This window comes from Montipora capricornis, chromosome 14 (genome assembly GCF_036669925.1).
Source record: "Montipora capricornis isolate CH-2021 chromosome 14, ASM3666992v2, whole genome shotgun sequence".
Taxonomy (NCBI): Eukaryota; Metazoa; Cnidaria; class Anthozoa; order Scleractinia; family Acroporidae; genus Montipora; species Montipora capricornis.
Window position 1 is genome coordinate 46,677,444 of NC_090896.1, and position 18,939 is coordinate 46,696,382.

Sequence of the window (18,939 nt, forward strand, 5' to 3'; positions counted from 1 at the left end):
TGATAACCTACATAGGACTTTTCTCTTGCTTCCCTACTTTCCCTTGCCCTTTCCTCCAGTCTCTTCTTTTTTTTTGAACTCCATGACCTCAAGATTCTGGAGATAGTCAACCACAAACTTTGGTTGCACAATGAATTTGTCTCCAAATCTAGCTACGCTCTCTGGGTCAGACAAAACTACGCTACCACTGGCATGCGCCTCTTTCAACTGGACTCTTGGTTGCCAATCGTCTGGATCACGCCCCTCATTTGGGGTCTGCTGATAAGGAAGGTAGTGGTACTTTGGAAGGCAGGCATGATCAGGAAATGGTTTGGGGCATCTCCCTATAGGTGGTCCAGTCCATTCACAACAAAAAGAACAAACTTGTCCTACCTTTACTCCACAAGAAAACTTCAGAAATTTCTCAGAAAAAGCCTTGGTAACGAGGTCAGTTCCAACTACAGGACTCAAATTATTGGTCTTTGTTTAATATGCGCTTGACAACAACATTTTTATAAATGAAAAGAGAGTTGTTACTATTCAAGACTGTTTTTATGGTACGTTCACTGTTATTATAAAATATATAAAAAGCTGTTGAGAAGTTTTCTTGAATACCCTGGAAATGTTTTAGTATATTTGTTATAAATAAAAGAGGTCAATTTTTTCCTCAATTTGTAAAATCTCTTATCCTATTTTTAATCTAATTTTTTCGTCCAACCCCCCCTTTTCCTTCATTTTTTTTCGGCTGGCCCCCCCTTTCAAGCCAATTTTTTTTTGGGCCCGCCCCCCCCCCCCCCCTTTCTCATAAAAAATGAACGGTCCCTTAATATTAGGCTTTTACGAGCACCCGAAAGAAAACCCTTCGTATGCTCGCGTGGTCACATTTGTCCCAAAACAATAGTTCTCTCATTTTGATATTTAACGAAGAGACATTCATACGTTTAAAAAATGTCTTTTTCAAAATCTTAGGACCTGTCCACACGTATCCGGATATTTTTAAATTCGCACTGTTTTCTTTTCGAATTCAAAAATTTCCACTCTGGAGAGCGGATTCGCATGCCGGATTCGCCGGATACGTGTGGACGAAAGTCGAAGCTGCGGATTCAAAAATATTCGGATAGGTGTGGACGCTACTTTAGACAATGTTGAGAAAATGAAACAGTAAAGATGCAATAAAAATTCAATTTATTTGATATTTCGGTAATTTATAATTTTCACCGCATCTTCCAACTTAATGTCCAAGCATTGATCATATAAGAATCTTTCATCATGGTACAATGTAATAATTATAGCTACGGAATATTTGCCATTCAAAAGCTATGCACACTTCTTGAGCCATTCATTGAAAATTTGAAGAAAACACATTGATCCTGTTTCAGTAAAAGAGAAACTTCGTTTTCGACAAATATGATTGTTTTGTTTGCATAAAGATTACAAGACAACTACTACCTCAATTAAAGCCTTAGTATCACCATTTTTCTTTGTTGAAATAGGAAAGCAGATTTATGGTTAACGGCTTCACACAATTAAACCGCTTTTTCCTTCAATAAACCACTTTCATAAATCGCAGTCGATGGAATTATTCCATCGTATCTTTGGAGGAAAGACCAACTGCATCCTTAATTCAGAACAAAAATCATTTTGAATTTCGCTACATGACGAAAGTCTTACTACCATTTAAGTAAAAAAACACATTTCATGTTGCACAAGTATCCTCGTTAACTGATTCTTTAACCGCAAAGGGTTAAGGAATTTTCAGAATCAATGACACCCTTCGCATTGATTTCGTTGGCCTACGCTTGTAAACTTTTTCAAAAACGCTAATTGGAAATAAGGCGCCTTCTGGAAATAAACTGCCATAAAATTCATGCTTTTTCGAAAAAAAAAATTGTTTTTTTAACTAATCGAAAGCTTGAAAAATAAAAACGAGAACCTCTCTTGCAGGCGCAAAATTAGTTACGCTAAACGTTCACGACAAACACAATGATCTTGAGAATCGTCACAAATATTTCAAGATAGATAAATTCAAGGCTGTGAAATTGGTCCAGGTGATGTAGCATTTAACTCCTCAGTCAACGGGACAAGTGCCCTATTTGATCCCCGGGATGTCCCGAGATAAGACACGATAGCTTTCTTGATGTGGTAACGAGGACTTGGGGGTAAATTCTTGAGTTCAGCCAAATTCATTCGATGCCAGTCTTGCACTGTTCGTTCATAATCAGACTTGGCTTGCTTCTGTGCCTGTCTTTTGAACGTGTCATTCAGGTCTTGCCTTAAAGATTAATGTAGGAAACGAAGACAATTTTGTGATGGTTGCATTGAGGATCGGGGGTGAAGAGGAATAATGGAATAAAAATAATTTGTTGGAATAATGGAATAATACCATTTTGTGAGGCGGAATAACGGAAGGCTTTTATTAAGGACGGTGCCTACTAATTTAAAGGTATTTTTGCGTGGTTTACTGAATATGCGGGAAAAGCAGATCTTAACAAGTGCTATTGAAATCCCAAAAAAAAAACTGGGGGTAACCACGCATTTTTCGAAGACAATTTATCAACAATATTTGTAAAAAGCTTTAAAATACAAAGCAATGTATGGCGTTCTTTTCCATATTGAAGCTTAAGTATCTCTGAAAAATGCATGGTTTCGCTGAGGAAACAATAGTGGCGGGCGAAAATCGCCTCGCACCGGAGTTAAATGAAAAAGAAGAACTTGAACTGTTACAAAACGCAACACCAGGGAGAAAAAGAAAGCTACAAAGTATGGTTTATTTTGACAATTAAAGCACGTGTTAGTTTAATAACGCAAAGCAAAACATTGTAACATGCTGTTTCTTCCCTCTTATCAACAACTAAATACTAGTGACAGTCCAGCTGCAATTTGAATCCACAACCTTACTAGCATTGCAGTGCAGCAATCTATTCAGTTATAGAATGGGAGTATAGCAGTACATTTTCTGTAAGGTCCTATAAGGGTTTTGCAAGATAGGACTACTTCATTTGACTTTAAAAAGCAACAGTAACAAAATTGGAATGACTTAATTTATTTTCTGCACTTGAAAACCATCCCATCCGAAATTTGCTTTAAAAAAGTGTTTAGGAAAAGTGCATTTCAAAATCCCTTATTTTCACTTTCAAATTTTGCGGGCGCCACCATCTCGAATAATTGTGACGTGTTAGGGTTGCTTTTGTCTAATAACAATAGGAATGCCGTAAAACATCACAAATTATTATTCAAGATGGCGGCACCCGCAAAATTTGAAAACAAAAATAGGCGATTCTAAAACATTTCTTTCGGATACAAATAATTTCTTTGAACATATTTTAGATTGACTTGACTGCAACAGTTATTTCCTGTGATTTAAAGTTATTTTTTGTTGTTGTTGAAGTGGAGGGTCCCTTTATCAACTTAAGGTCATTTTAAACATTGTGCTGTCATTGTTAGATATATACCTGAAGTTAGTCAGCTCATTGTACGTCATTCTGTTGGGTTGATAATGCGACTGGTTGAATCGTGGAAAACAAGGCATTGGCAGAGGAGGGAGCCTGGTACTGCCTTGATTGTCATGTGATGTTGCTGTATTTCTACTCCTGAAATAAAGGACAAATAAGGAATGGTGGAACTACAGTGATAGTATCACTGTTATTCCAGCACTCTAACCTGAAGTAACTTTCAATATTTTCACATCCTACATACAGTATGTGTGCACTGGTGGTCTTAAGTTCACTGTTTGTTTGTCTTTATTTATTTGAGAGAGTACCATGTGTACTTGCTACACAAGGAAAAAGCCTGCAAGTGCAACCCCTTTGCTTTGGTTGTCTTGCAAACTCATCACACCTTAGGAGAGCAATATGTCACTGTGCTTGCACCAAGGTGTGAAGAAGAATAAAGTAAAGAATATCTGGAGGTGTTTTCAAGCTTGAAGCTTGTATGGTAGTTCATAGAAAGTTATTCACTTCAAGTTAATTCAACATCTTTAAAAAATCCTGTTGAAAGAACGCAAATTAATACAGCTGTCAAAGTTGCCTATTTTGAAAGGGTCATAGAGCTAAATTTGGGATACCCTGGGTTCCAGACAAATACTGAGGGAAAACGGTTAACACTGATGAACTTCCTTCTCTTTTTTCTTGTATGTAATGATTCATTCAGACTGAATGTTGAGCTGTGAGTTCATACCATTCTGTTGCATGAAAAAGCCTGCCAGGAAGTCTTGACTGTTGAACTGGATTGGGAAAACTGAAAAAAAAAAAAAGGTTAAGATAAAATAATAAATTTTCTTATTATATCTGCCTCAACTTGACTATGCGAAATGTGAAATACTGTACAAAAACTTATAACTAATTATTTATTTTTAATAAATGACTTACTTGTCCATTTTCCATGCAACTTCTGGATCTAATGAATAGAGGTGGCAAAAAATAATGTCATTTACAATCTCTTTAATTTCCTCTGCATCAATAGACAGTTGATGATAATGATATACCTGAGATACAATGATTGAGATACAATGATTTGCTATTAGTCTCTCCCCACGGGGCTTTTCAGGACTAATTTTACAATACTTTTGTGGGGGACTTTAGCCAGACTGCTTGTTACGCAGTTTACAATTAATTTTTATGGAAGTGAAAGATGCCCCCGTCCAGCTTAGGTTAGACCACAACACCGGGGACTACGTCCCCTACTCTTATCGAACAGTGAGTGGGTTCTTTAACGTCCCATACTATTTAATTTCCAACAAGGGTTATGAGACGGGACCTCCGGTTTACAGTCCTTATCCGAGAAGACTTGAAAGTCTAACCGTTTGCAGATGTAATTACAAAGGCAGCACATTCTCCTCAGTTATTTTAAGACCCTGAGTGTTGGTCCGGCCGGAGTCGAACTCACGACCTCCCGCATGACAGCCCGACGCTCAACCAACTGAGCCACCGGTGAGCAGTGCACCGGTACCTCATCCTTTAATGAATTAACTCACTACAGCTGAAAGAGCCAGTTTTTTTAATTTTCATCTTCTTAAAAGTGAATGGTACTTTGCCCTTTGGGGAACAAGGGAACATGGCTAATTCGAACAGGGAACAGGGGAACAATATCAAAATATTTTAGGGAACAAGGAAACAAAAACAATTATTTACCGGTAAAACAATTTGAGGGATCAAAAAGCTGGGGACAAGTTTGAAAGTAATTTGAGGAACAAGGGAACACAAGCTAATATTTTTAAAGGGAACAAGGGAAAAAGTCCCCTCGCACCCGGGGGGGCCTCATAAAAATCAGACTATAAATTGCATCATATTCACTTTTGTGACATATAGTTACTGTAATTTAAACAATTGATATCATCTTCCCTTCTTAATATCTTTTAAAAATCACTTTACACAATGAATGTGTACATCTGAGTCCACTAACTATCTACGTAATAAGGATTGTGCAGAAGTGGCAAAAACTTCCAGGCTTCACATAGCCTGCTACAAGGCTACGCAGTTGGGGTTATGGAGTGAAAAGGAACGTAGCAAAAAAAAAATTGGCGAGCAAAGCCAGCTGATGAGCATGGGCACCACCACCCCTTCCCTCCCCCAGTCCCCCGCTCGGCTTGCTTCGCTCGCCTTTTTTTTTTGTCATGTTCCTTTTCACTCCATAACCCCAACTGCAAAGCCTGACCAGGCAGGCTAGGCTTCACAATAATAATGCAAACACTTAACTTATGAGTGAATAGTGAGCAAACAATCCAATCACATAATCAATTGGCTTTTTGTGATTAGATGGATTACCTGTGGAGAAAAGCCTCTCAGAACAGAGTTGAGAATTATAACTCAATAACTACATATCAGGAAGCCAAGCCCAAGAATCTAATCCAGTTTTAAGAGGCAGTCAGGAAGGGAAGAGAATTTTCGTGCCATTATTTCAACCCGCCTCTTTCACTTTAATTGCCTTGAAAACATTAATACCAGTCCTTTAATTACCTACTACTCCAAGTGCTGTTGGCCTGTGTCCAAATCCTCTTGGAATTCTGTGTTCCTAAATATCAATGAAACAAAGCAAGAAAGAACAATACTTTTGAAAATTCTAATGCAACTACATGTACATTTTCGAATAGATTTCTTTTTAATAATTACTTCATTGACCCACTCCTGTTCTATTCTCACTTTGTAAACACATTGTATTGTGTGGTTCCAGAAAATATCCATACCCCCCCCACGGAGGGTTTTTTCCAGTTTGACCCCCCACCCCACTGGATTTTCCGTTCCAGAGGGCTTCACGTTACTCCCCCCACCCCCTGGAATTTCCATGATTTTTCCACTTGGTCCCCCAAACCCCTTGGAAAAAAGGAGACTGTAATAAGAGCTGTAATAAAAATTTCATTCTCCCAAAAACGACTGTGGAAATTCTAGATGTATTCACAGACGCTTTGAAATGTTCAAACTAACAACTGAGCTTATTTAACCCTTTAATGTCCTGGCAACTAGCTGACCTTTTCTCTGTCAATTAAAAGAAGTAAATTCATCGAAAAATCAAAAAAAAGAACTGAGAGTTGGCGCTATTTTAAGTCTATCGTATACGTTTTGTAACCCAGTCGAAGTTTAAATTTATGCGTAGTCAAAACAACATATCAAATTACGTTGCACACACAGGAAACTATTTATTGCAGAGTTATTTTTGCTGTCACAGCGAAACTCGGGAAAATACCTCAGTGCTAATCTCTATGATATTTTTTTATGTTGCGGGTGTAATTTTTATCCACAGTAGTATAATTTGTGAACCATACTGTTTACATTATTTTGTGAACTGACTTCGCTTATCAGCGGGAATCATAAGCCGTCACGCAACATGTTTTTTTCAACACCTGTTTATCAAATGTCGCTTAAATTTTTGTCTTTCAGCAAGAACACTTCAATAAAGTTATACGCTTTGTCTCTGTAGTTTGTAAATGACAGTACATTTTTTATTCCTTAGGATTTTTCAACTGGTCTCACTTTCATGTGTGAAACATACTTTCAAGTTCAATCCGGTAACTAAACTTCCAAATGAAACCTTCGCTGTCTCTCATCGCCGTCGACGGCTACAAATACGTCAGGACAAAATTATGGCACTGAAATTATCGACTTTGCTAACATTTACAAACTCGTAACTACACGGATAACGATGAAACTATTTCATAACCTGGTTATCGAAGGATCGAAATTCGCGGGAATTTTGTACTGAACGGGAATAACATGAGTATAAACAAATGATCTCAATCAACTGACTGCACAAATAATGCCATCTGAAAAAGCAACAGATGCGTTCAAGCTAAAAACAAGCTTTAAAGATCTTTAAAAGGCGGCAATTTTTTTTTTGCTTCACGTCGAACGTGCTGCTCAGGAGAGTTTCTCAGTGCTATCTGTGTCGTCTGGCGGCGGAATAATAGTGGAAAATATATGACAAGGAATCTTACGTTTATTTCAACGGATAGAATTTTCCAGTTTTCTTGGTTACCTTGAAGAATCAATTGGAAAAGTACGTAAGTGTTTATGCGATCGCATTTCAAACCCTCTGGAGAAAAAGGCTCTTTATGTACCCCCCTCCCCTTCGGAAATTTGCCTCTTTCAGACCCCTCTACCCCTCGGAATTTCCGTAACCCTCCGTGGGAGGGGTATGGATATTTTCTGGAACCACACAATTCATTTTTGTGCAAATATGTGCAAATTTAAGTAAACCTTCCGTATGACTCTCAGGCAAACAGGAAAAAAGGCTCCTGAAATGCTGGGTGATTTGACATTGGTAAACAAATTAATCACTGCAACATTTTCCTGCAATTCATATAGCTCTAATATATAATCTTCTTGGTCATCCTTTCAACCTATCTATCTCCAGTTTTATGGACCTTTAATTAAGGCCTGCTTTACAGCAGACATTTTAAGAGCAGGAGTCTGAAGTTATAACCAGTACCTGAGTGGTAAATCAAGATCCAAGAGAAGGTTAGAATGCTCAAAATGCTACATCAGTGGAGTGAAACACAAACAAAGAGGACTCCTTTAATTAATAAATACAAAGCAATTTAATAGCCAAAAGGCATGCTTGAAATGTTATCTTTTGTCTGAAAACTGATCAATCGTTTCAAACAGGCCTAAAAAAAAGCTCAACTTATGCCGGTACATGTATCTGAAAATTACATGTAATTTGTAAACATGGTAATGCATTGGAAACCTAGCTTACTTGCAGCACAAAATTGTCTAACATGAAGGAAAGAAACATGACCTACCGTACACAGTGGATCACCCCTCATGTTAGAAGGGCATGATAACTACTACTTTTTATGATACTAGCTACAGGTCAACCATGATGTGATTATGCCTAAATCAAACCCAGCCTGCCATGCCTCAGAACATTAGTTTTCTCTTTGGTAATTGTGTGACTACTGAGACACTAATGCAGACTTGCAGACACAATTAGATAAGAGATGAGTGGAAGATGACTTGGTTAATATACCTGTTGTAAATCTTGGATGGTGGAGTTCACCAAGTATTGGTTGTAATATGGTGATAAACTGTTAAAGATATCTGGTGTAAATGGTCTCCTAATAATAAAACAAAAACCTGTCAGAGCTTTTTTGATAGACAGTACATCATCTTTTAAATCTGTTTGGTGCACTTGCAGCCCAAATGCCCTGCTTCATCAACCATATTTATCAGACCCTGTTGCATGCAGTCACTTTTGTTACGCAACGTTACGATGGCATATGTTTTGTTTGTGTTTTGGAGACTGCAAAAAGCGCCAAAAGAGTTGAGACACTTTTCCTTTTAAAGAATCTCGGACAAATCCCTCCCCCAAAGTCTTTCCAACTACCCCCTCCCTGCCAAACAATGTTGTTTTCATATCGCCAACTCTTGTTTTTTCTGTTACCAACATTGAAGTGGGGAGGCAGGGGAAGAGGGCGGAGTGCAAGTGGAAAATGTAATGTTAAGGTGATTTTTCCCTAATTGTTGTCTTCCCAGTTCTGATCAGTGTCTCAACTATTTTTGTCGCTTAATTAATGTGGGTCCTCAACTCTAATTCGTCTTTGCAATACATTGTTGAAAGGGCAGCTACACACTTCAACATTTGTTATATGTTGGACAAATGGTCAGTCAAATTGGTTCACTACTCTGCTCCAAGAGGTATTTATCCAGGTACTGCCGTTTTCCCCTCTCCACAAAAAACAATATTTGATTTGATTGAGTTAATTCCATTAGTGTCCCCAATTAGCGCTCTTGTGCTAAATCCACTGACAATTAAATAAATTAAGTTGTTATTATTATCATTGTTACACAAAAGAGCAAGCTTCATTTACTGTCATTTTCATCTAAGCGTGGACATGTGATGGGAAAACATGTTCTAATTGGCTGTAAACAATTGACAAGTTTTGTCTTCAATCATTTGAAGTTTGAGAGATGTTCATGCAAGTTTTCCTAGAATGATGGCAAGACTGGACATCGAAAACCCTAATCTCATAAAGGTATGCCTCAAATACTTTCAAACCATTGTGCACAAAAGTTTCAACCGTTAAAGTTAAACAGCTGCCAAACTCAAACTTCAAAGAACATTGGTTTCCGTCATGTGTCCATGTTTAGATGAAAATGACGATACACTAGTGTGTCTTTCACAAGGCCACACCACAACCTGTTTGTTTGTTATTTACCTGTACTTGCTTGAGCAGGTTGAAGTTTTTGGTAACTATTCTGACAACTAATATGGACCTGCTATACCCACCCACCCATACACTGAAGTCGGACTCACAAGAACAGCCACAACACCTGGACCTTCATCCCCTACTTTTCTCAAATAGTGTGTGGGTTCTTTCAGTGTTCGACACTTACTTTCTTACTAATTTGGCCCTTGGGCAACCAGTTTTGTTTTTTTGGTTGCCCACCTTCTAATGACCTTTTGCCCATTAAAACTCAAAGGAGGCTTGTAAAAATGTCCATTTTGTGTAAAATGTGTGTAAAATAGGTTTGACAGACCAGTGCGACTCCTGCTGTGTATCCATGGTGTTCTAGTAGACTTCATAGTTTTGCTTTGACAAGCATATCTTTGAGCAAATATCCTTTTCTCTAAGAGATCAAGGGACATTCCTTATTCCTTAAAGATCTCTCGGAGATTAGGCTGATTTTGAATTAAATGCCATTTGTCCTTTTCAAAGCTGCTTGAAATTGCATGAAAAAAGGTAGAATTTTCTTGTGTGCTTGTTCATAGTAACCATGGATTGTTCCATATCAAAGTATCGTATTTGGCTGTGCGAAAACAGGGTTCGATTGTAACAAACATTCTTTTCATGCATAGAAAGAAAGCAGCTATGAACATATTCCTCCTTCCAATCTGTTTCGAGGCTGCACCATTCTATTTTTAACAGAAAAATAAATGACAGAAAAAAGATGTAACGTTGTTTATTTTTTCATCATGTTTGTGGTGACTACATCCTATTACTAGTCACTTTCTTTGTTGCAAATCACATCCTTCTGCAAAGTATTAGTCGAACAAAAATTCAGATTGCCTGATCAGGCAAGTCTTAATAGAGTTGTTTTACTTGGCCACAGAAATATTTCGCTTGCCCTGGGCAATCAGGCAAGCGTTAGTGTCTAACACTGTATTTAACATCCCACGGGGAACTTATGAACATGGAAGATTTTTGTGAGACAGGGCTTAGGGTTTATAGTCCTTATCTGAGAAGACTTGAAAGTCTAACATTTGCGGGTGTATTTACAAAGGCAGCACTTTCTCCTCAGTTATTTTAAGACCCTGAGTGTTCGGCATGACTTTCTCAGGGATGAGGGGTAGGGCGTGAGGGATAAGAGGTGAAGGGTACAATAGCTGAAACAACCCAAACCTTTACAAAAATGCTAACCTTAGGCCTAAACAATATGCTTTAGATAATGAATAGGCCTAAGATTAGCATTTTTGTAAAGGTTTGGGTTTTTTCAGCTAAGGTACCATTCACCGCCCTACCCCTCACCCCTGACCCCCTGATCCCCTACCCCCCACCACCGGAATAGTCATGCCATAAGTATTGGTCAGGCTAGAGTCAAACTCACCACCTCCCACATGGCAGCCCACTTCTCAACCAACTGAACCACTGGTGCGCAGTGGCTCCAATTGCCTCACCCTAGTTGCAAAAAGTGCCTAAGTTCTATAACGACGTCCATGGTATTTTAAAAAGCAAGCTAGGGGTACAAAATGGGGGATACAGTTTAAAGTCTCTATTCAAGAAGATTTCATAGTCTTAAACCATTGTTACTACCCAGTGAAATACATGTGCATTCATGGGCTAGCCACATAAATACAAACCCTGTGTGATTTATACTTACACTGGAGGTCGGTGGACAGACTGACGAAATTCAATCATTTGGGTCTTTAGTCTTTGCAGCTCTGCCAACATCTGCTGGGTTTTTTTATCAAGGTGAGTAGACGACCTTGAAGTTGCTAAACTTTCAGCATTTTTGACAACTTTTTTAGAATTCTTGTCCCCACCAGTTGGTATCTCCTTTGCAACATGCTCTTCTTCATCTAAGAGGTTAATTTAATTAAATTACAATTTTTGCATGGAGTTCAGGAAAAATTATGGAAGGTTGCTTTAGTTTAGCATGGTAGTTCTGTCATTCATGAAACTGGGTCTCAATCAATGCATGCTGATTGTGCTCCACTTTACTGATCTGTCAATCAATAGATCGTTTTCACGTGACGTCATCATTTTCTAAAATCCAAAACTAAAGAGCCACGAAAGTTTTTATCCTCATCAGGCATAAGAGGCGGTAAATTTGTATCCATTTGCAATTTTAAAGCTCAATAGCGTGCTTCGTTTGGAAACCAGAGCATTTTGAATTTCTGAGTTATAGCGGTGCGTGACACGAGGCGACGATCGAGTTTGTTGAGAAATATATATTTATCTCATGGTTTTGAGCCTTTTTAGAATTTAAAGCATTATGAAAAGTGCTTAGGTAAATAGCTGTCTGTTCAGTACAGATGATCACTCGCCTAGATAGCCAAAGTAAGTAACAGATGTTGACACTATTTTCCGGCCGCCATATTGGTGCACCACAGATGTACACCAACATGGCGTTTTCATACTGGGCTCTGTAAATTTCTGCGAAACATTTCGACGAATATGAGAAGTTTGGGGAAACACACAGGCCTAAAACTTGGAGAAGTGTCTTCTTCATTTATCTCCTACAACATTACGAATTCTTGACTTTTTCCACTGGATGGTTTTCAATTTATTTTTTATTGCGTGACAGTGAAAACGATCTATACTTCAAATGGTCTTTTACTGCTGTCAATTTTCTCAACCTGTCCATTATAGTGAATTTGGCAATGAGAAAAAAAAACAGACCAGATTTTTTCTAACACCCAGTTGCAGGCCTTTATTGCATGAGATTGCTTGGCCAAATCAGTTCACCCAAGATGAACTCCTTCAAGCTGCAAACAAGGCTAAGATGTCATTATTATAATAATAATAATTATTATTATAAAGTATTGTTTTTGTTTGATGACATTGTCATCAAACTATAAAACAACCGAAATTATAGGTGTAGGCATCACAATAGGTAGCGTTATCACTAGACTTATCGAACGACATAATACGTGAATATTCCAAAGACGGGATACAAAGAACAAAATGTTCAGCTGATTTACTCAGCAAGATCGTCATTTACGTTCGACCAAAGTCAAATAAATTATCCACCAAATAACGAGTAAACATTTCAAGGAAGACTTAAAGGCTTAAAAACCTTATTTCGTTAATTTGCTCGCTTTTGAATTAAACAAGTCAACGATAATCCGAGAACAAAAGCTAGGTTTTCCGAATGACAATGGAAAAGTGGTTTGACGGACGTGATCATGTGAAAACGTATCTTACCAGCTGTCAGCCCATCGTGAAATCCCTCATCTTCCACTTCTTCATGTTGTCTCTCCGTCAGCGCATTATTTTCATGATTTCTTGCCTTAAGGAAAAAATTATCAAACCACAACTATATTGTAAAGTTGGCTCACTTTCAAGCCCAACGGCGATTTATAGTTGAAGCCGATTCTTTTAGAAGTTCTCGAACAATCCTCCGTCGACAAAAAAGAGATTTTCAAAGAATTGCGAAAGTGTGAGTGAAAGGATCTTACCTCTGAGTTACTCATTTTTGAAGAATTAAAATACAGTCGAGGAAAGAGGAACAATTTTTACGCAAATCGATAAGTTGATCTTGGTTTTGCGTTGGCTGTGGAACTGTGAACTCGTCTCGTTTCTATGGAAATGAAGACACTACGACATAGAGTATCAAATTGCCGTGACCGATCGCTTTCGATGAGTTGTTGAATTTTGTAATAGAATACGATGACAATATCATTTATTTTGTTTTCATAATTAACGGTTTTAAATTTTCATGCATTTCGTTATTAAGCGAAACCGAAGCAAAATATCTTCATCCACTCGAAAACACTCAGAATACCCGGTACATCTCATACGCTTTTTACGTCATCAGTTTTCAAAAGTCTCCCTTTTCCACACCATCCGCATGGATGCGTTTTTTCAACCTGGAAACTGTCAATAAACTTACCTCCTGTAAGGGTTTTACGTTATAGAGGAAAAAAAGAGAAAATTTCTAAATTTTTCGGTGTCTATTAGAAAAAAATAAATGTGAAGATCATTTCTCTCTTTTTTCGGCCATCCCCCTTTTTTTTTGTTGCGTTTAGCGTCGAATGCGTTTCCTGATATTGGGTCGGAGGGTCGGATTGAAAAAAAAAACCTAAAAAAACCTAAAAAAAAATCATAAGCAGTCCTGTTACCCCAGCATAATAGCTGTGGAGCCAGGAAAACAACAAGACGTTTAATCCTATCTAAAAATTCAGCTTTTTGGTGCCTGTTTTGAAAATGTTGTAGAAGTTAAGTTTTCGGTTAACGTTTTTGAGTGAAAGTTGGTGCTGAGTCGAAGCTTATTTTCAGAGATATTGTCCATATTCAATATCACAGAGCTAGAGTTATATTTATCACATAGATTTTTTTGCGACATCCCCAATTGAGTTGGCATTGAGAGATGAAACATTGTCATGGCAAAAAACAAATAATCGCATTCGTAAAAGTATCTTTTTCACTTTTTGTACAGGTGCTTTTTGTACCTTCTATATTGACCAACGAACCTGTTTTATTGCTTTAAAAAATGACAAGTTTGATGCTCGGTATGCGTTCTTAAAAAATTCTGTATTTGGTTAACTTTCCCCCCAAATATCCTGTATCCCTGTAATTGTTTACCTAAATATCCCGTATCCCGATAACCCCAAATAGGATCACCTACAATAGCCTGCGTTGCAAGCGCTGAAAGGGGAGGGAGAGCGAGAGCGAGGGCTGAAAAGGGAGGGGGACTGGGACTCCCCAGTCCCCATTCCTTTAAGGGTCAGCTGTAGCGTCTCCGAAACCACGGAAATTGCACTGCCAAAGCAAGCTGCTGGGGCAAGCCGTCATCAACTTAGCGTGAAAATAAATATCTCGAAAGGCATTGATTGCATCAACAGAGGATGAGGTACATCCTCTCTTGATCGCATTTACAGGTACTTCTTCAGTTTTAAAAATCGAGTGAAAAGCAAGTCCGCTGCAACAATGATTTGGACATCACCGCGTTTTTGGTGTCCCCATGATGGCATTGACATGGGCATCCCTCCTCATATTACTGGAGTGTTTTCTTAGTTAGATTTGAAAATTTGAGGTGCATGACTTTATTTAGTAGAGTGCGCAGAACAGCGATACATTAGGGACCTTTAGATCCCAGGGCGAGAACGAGTACGAGTTAGCCTGCAGTGCAGGCGTATTTTGGGCGCGCGAGTGCACATTTTCGTATTAGGTCACCATCTTTCTTAGATTTGGTAACTGTGGAAGATTGGGGCGAGGAAATATTTGCTGAGGGAGTGCCCCACCCCTAACTGCACCAACCCTCTCCCGGTCAAGCATCTAATCACAATCCAAGATCGCGGCATCGAAAACCTGATTTATCTAGCGTTCCGCGCCAAAGTAACGCCTGCACTGCAGGCTAAGTACGAGCAGGAGCCCATCAGCCGGAGCGTGCAACTTACCTATTTTCGTGCAACGGCGTTTTCACAAGTAAGGCTATTTTTAGATTGAATTTCCCGCTAATGAGACTCCCACAGGAGCCCGATGACCAATTACAAGAAATTAAGCTGACGTCATAGAGTCACCGAACCGGAACTGCCTTTGTTTTTTGACCTAATTCGCGGGAAGGGCTAGTCTAAAAATAAACCTACTTGTGAAAACGCCGTTTCACAGACGCTGTATGGAAGTTGCACGCTCCAGGATGGGCTCCTGGCACGAGTAAGAGTTTTGACTGCCTGTTTTTAGCGAAAATACATAGAAAATTTATAACCCGTACGATTAATCTTACCCTTGGTTAGCAGTATAGGTTGCACAGTTATGCTTAATGCTGGTAACTGAACCTTATCGTATGAACTCTTGTTCTTAGGCCATCGTAGCTTGATTAAGAAAATAACACAAACAGCGGTGATAAACATTGTATTGCAACGCATTTTTATAAAACTTGACGTTTCGACTTTGTTCATTCAAGAGCTAAAACCTTCCCTTAATTTCAATATTAGTAGTGAGAAGTTATTGCTGTTTTAGCTATTACTTTTCATTATGTCCAGACACGTACTGCTGCAGATCATTTTTCTCAGTCTAGGTTCCAGACCCCTATTGTTTGCGATATATATATAGTTTTTAAAAAATTGTAACGGTCACTTTTGAAAATGTGTGTTGACTAGCATACGAAACATCAAGTTTTATAAAAATGCTTTGGAGTACAATGTTTACCGCCGCTGTTTGTGTTATTTTCTTAACTGAACCTGATTGCTGATCATGGCGAAGAATGTCAAAACTGCTTCGTTCTAAAATGACGATGGTATCACGTTTTTCCCGCCAAAATGACGCTCGTTCAATGAGAAAAGGGAGCTTACGCAAGGACGACGACGCCACCAACAAGAACGTAGTCTAAAAATATTATTTTCCGTTATTGTAATAATAATAATAGGGAGCTTAAGCAACGACAACGGCGACGGCAACGAGAACGTCATCTCAAAATATAAATTTGCGTTATTTTAATCGCTTCGAGACTATTTCAACGTTTTTAATATGACAAGGGTGTGGTAATTCCTCAAAGATGACACCAGTCGGAACGGCACTCCATTTTAGGAGAGAAAACGAAAATTTATCCTCAAGTGCTGACGTTCTTCATAAAACCAAAAACTTGGCTATTTCACGTTGTTGTTTTGCTGACGACGGCATCGAAATGGACAAAAGTGAAAAACGCACGTGCAGGGCGTGCAAAGCTATTTTTTGTACCCACTAAATATGCAAATTTTTTGACGTTCTCGTTGCCGTCGCCGCTGTCTTTGCTTAAGCTCCCTAATAATAACCTCGAACCCAGGCTCTCTCTCTTCTCCTCCTTTGTCGACGACATTAGGGAGCTTAAGCAACGACAACGGTGACGGCAAAGGGAACGTCACAAATTTGCATATTTAGTGGGCAAAACAATAGCCTTGCACGCCCTGCACGTGCGTTTTTCACTTTTGTCCATTTCTTTGCCGTCGTCAGCAAAACTACAATGTGAAATAGCCAAATTTGAGGTTTTATGGACAACGACATTACTTGAGGATAAATTTTCATTTTCTGTCCTAAATTGAGCGCCGTTCCTACCAGCGTCATTTTTGAGGAACTACCACACCCCCGTCATATTAAAAAAAATGAAATAGTAACGAAGCGATTACAATAACGCGAATGTATATTTTGAGATGACGTTCTCGTTGCCGTCGCCGTTGTCGTTGCTTAAGCTCCATATTAGGGAACTTAAGAAACGACGACGGCGACGGCACCGAGAAATGTCATCTCAAAATATAAATTCCCGTCATTGTAATCACTTTGTTAACATGCCAACCCTTCTTATATGACAAGGGTGTGGTAGTTCCTCAAAAATGACATTAGTCGGAACGACGCTTAATTTAGGGGAGAAAATAAAACTTTATCATCAAGTGCTGACGTTCTCCTTAAAACCTAAAATTTGACTATTTCACGTTGTTGTTTTGCTGACGACGGCAAAGAAATGGACAAAAGTGAAAAACGCACGTGCAGGGCGTGCAAAGCTATTGTTTTTGCCTACTAAATATGCACATTTGTGACGTTCTCGTTGCCGTCGCCGTTGTCGTTGCTTAAGTAGGGACCTTAAGCAAGGACGACGACGACGGCTACGAGAACGCCACATAACAATAGGTTTAATTAGCAAAAACAACAGTTCTGCACGCCCTGCACGTGCGTTTTACATTTTGAGACATTTCTTTATCGTTCTTGTCTTGACAACGACGTAAAATGATCAAATTTGAGGTCATGTGGAGGACGAGAGCACTTGACGATGAATTTTCAGTTTTCTCTCTAAATATCTACACCGTTCTTACCAAAATAACACAAACAGTGGTGGTGATAAACATTGTATTCCAACGCATTTTTATAAAACTTGAAGTTTCGTATGCTAGTTAACACACATTTTCAAAAGTGACCGTTACAATTTTTTGAAAACTATATATATATCGTAAACAATAGGGGTCTGGAACCTAGACTGAGAAAAATGATCTGCAGCAGTACGTGTCTAAATATAATGAAAAGTAATAGCTAAAACAGCAATAACTTCTCACTACTAACATTGACATTAAGGGAAGGCTTTAGCTCTTGAATGAACAAAGTCTCTTTAATTTTGCAGTGAAAGTCAGTTTTTCCGGACGCTAAAATGTCAAAGTGATCTCATTTTAGCGTCCGGAAAAACTGACTTTCACTGCAAAATTAAAGAGACTTTGTTCATTCAAGAGCTAAAGCCTTCCCTTAATGTCAATGTTAGAAGTGAGAAGTTATTGCTGTTTTAGCTATTACTTTTCATTATGTCTAGACACGTACTGCTGCAGATCATTTTTCTCAGTCTAGGTTCCAGACCCCTATTGTTTACGATATATATGTAGTTTTTAAAAAATTGTAACGGTCACTTTTGAAAATGTGTGTTGACTAGCATACGAAACATCAAGTTTTATAAAAATGCGTTGGAATACAATGTTTATCACCGCTGTTTGTGTTATTTTCTTAATCAAGCTACGATGGCCTAAGAACAAGAGTTTATACGATACCGTTCTCACCAATTTTATTATTGGAATGTGGACTCATCTTCTCCACACTGAGCGACGTGGAGTAATCGCAAAATTATTACAGTAACGGGAAATAATATTATGAGACAACGTTCTCGTAGCCGTCGTCGTCGTCCTTGCTTAAGGGCCCTAATTCCCTATCAGGGAGCTTACGAAACGAGGACGACGACCGCTACGAGGACTTTATTAACGCTTATTTAAAAATACGAGTTCGCGTTATTTATATCACTGCGAAACTATTTCATGTCGTTTCGCGTTAAAAATGCGTAGTAACTGGTGAGGAATTAAACTGGTATGAGTGGGTTGGAAGCGTAGAGAGAGAACTGAAAATTCATCGTCATGTGCTGACGTCCCCCACAGAACCTTGAATTTTGTCATTTGACGTCGTCATTTAGGAGATGAATGCAAAGAAATGTACCAAAATGTAAAACGCACGTGCAGAGCGTGCAGAGCCATTGTTTTTGCTCACTGAATCTATTGTTTTGTAGCGTCGCCGTTGCCGTTTCGTAAGCTCCCTATTAGGGAGCTTACGAAACGACGACGCCGACGGCAAGGACGACGCTACAAAACAATAGGTTTAGTGAGAAAAAACAATGGCTCTGCACGTGCCTTTTACATTTTGGTACATTTCTTTGCCGTCATCTCCTAAATGACGACGTGAAATGACCAAATTCAAGGTTCTGTGGAGGACGTTAGCACATGACGATGAATTTTCAGTTCTCTCTCAACGCTTCCAACCCACTCATACCAGTTAAATTCCTCGACAGTTACTACACATTTTTAACG

The 18,939-nt window shown here is 38.7% G+C and overlaps 1 protein-coding gene across 1 annotated transcript; it reads right to left on the reverse strand.

The window, feature by feature from the left end:
- Positions 1–1,147: 1,147 nt before the first annotated feature.
- LOC138032274 (uncharacterized) lies at positions 1,148–13,796 on the reverse strand. The gene is made up of 9 exons (XM_068879915.1): positions 13,093–13,796; positions 12,839–12,923; positions 11,292–11,490; positions 8,440–8,527; positions 5,934–5,988; positions 4,347–4,374; positions 4,156–4,215; positions 3,432–3,569; positions 1,148–2,251 (listed from the first exon to the last, which is right to left on the reverse strand). Exons 1-9 carry the CDS (start codon positions 13,105–13,107, stop codon positions 2,005–2,007), a joined length of 915 nt encoding a protein of 304 aa, XP_068736016.1. The 5' UTR covers positions 13,108–13,796; the 3' UTR covers positions 1,148–2,004.
- Positions 13,797–18,939: the final 5,143 nt, after the last annotated feature.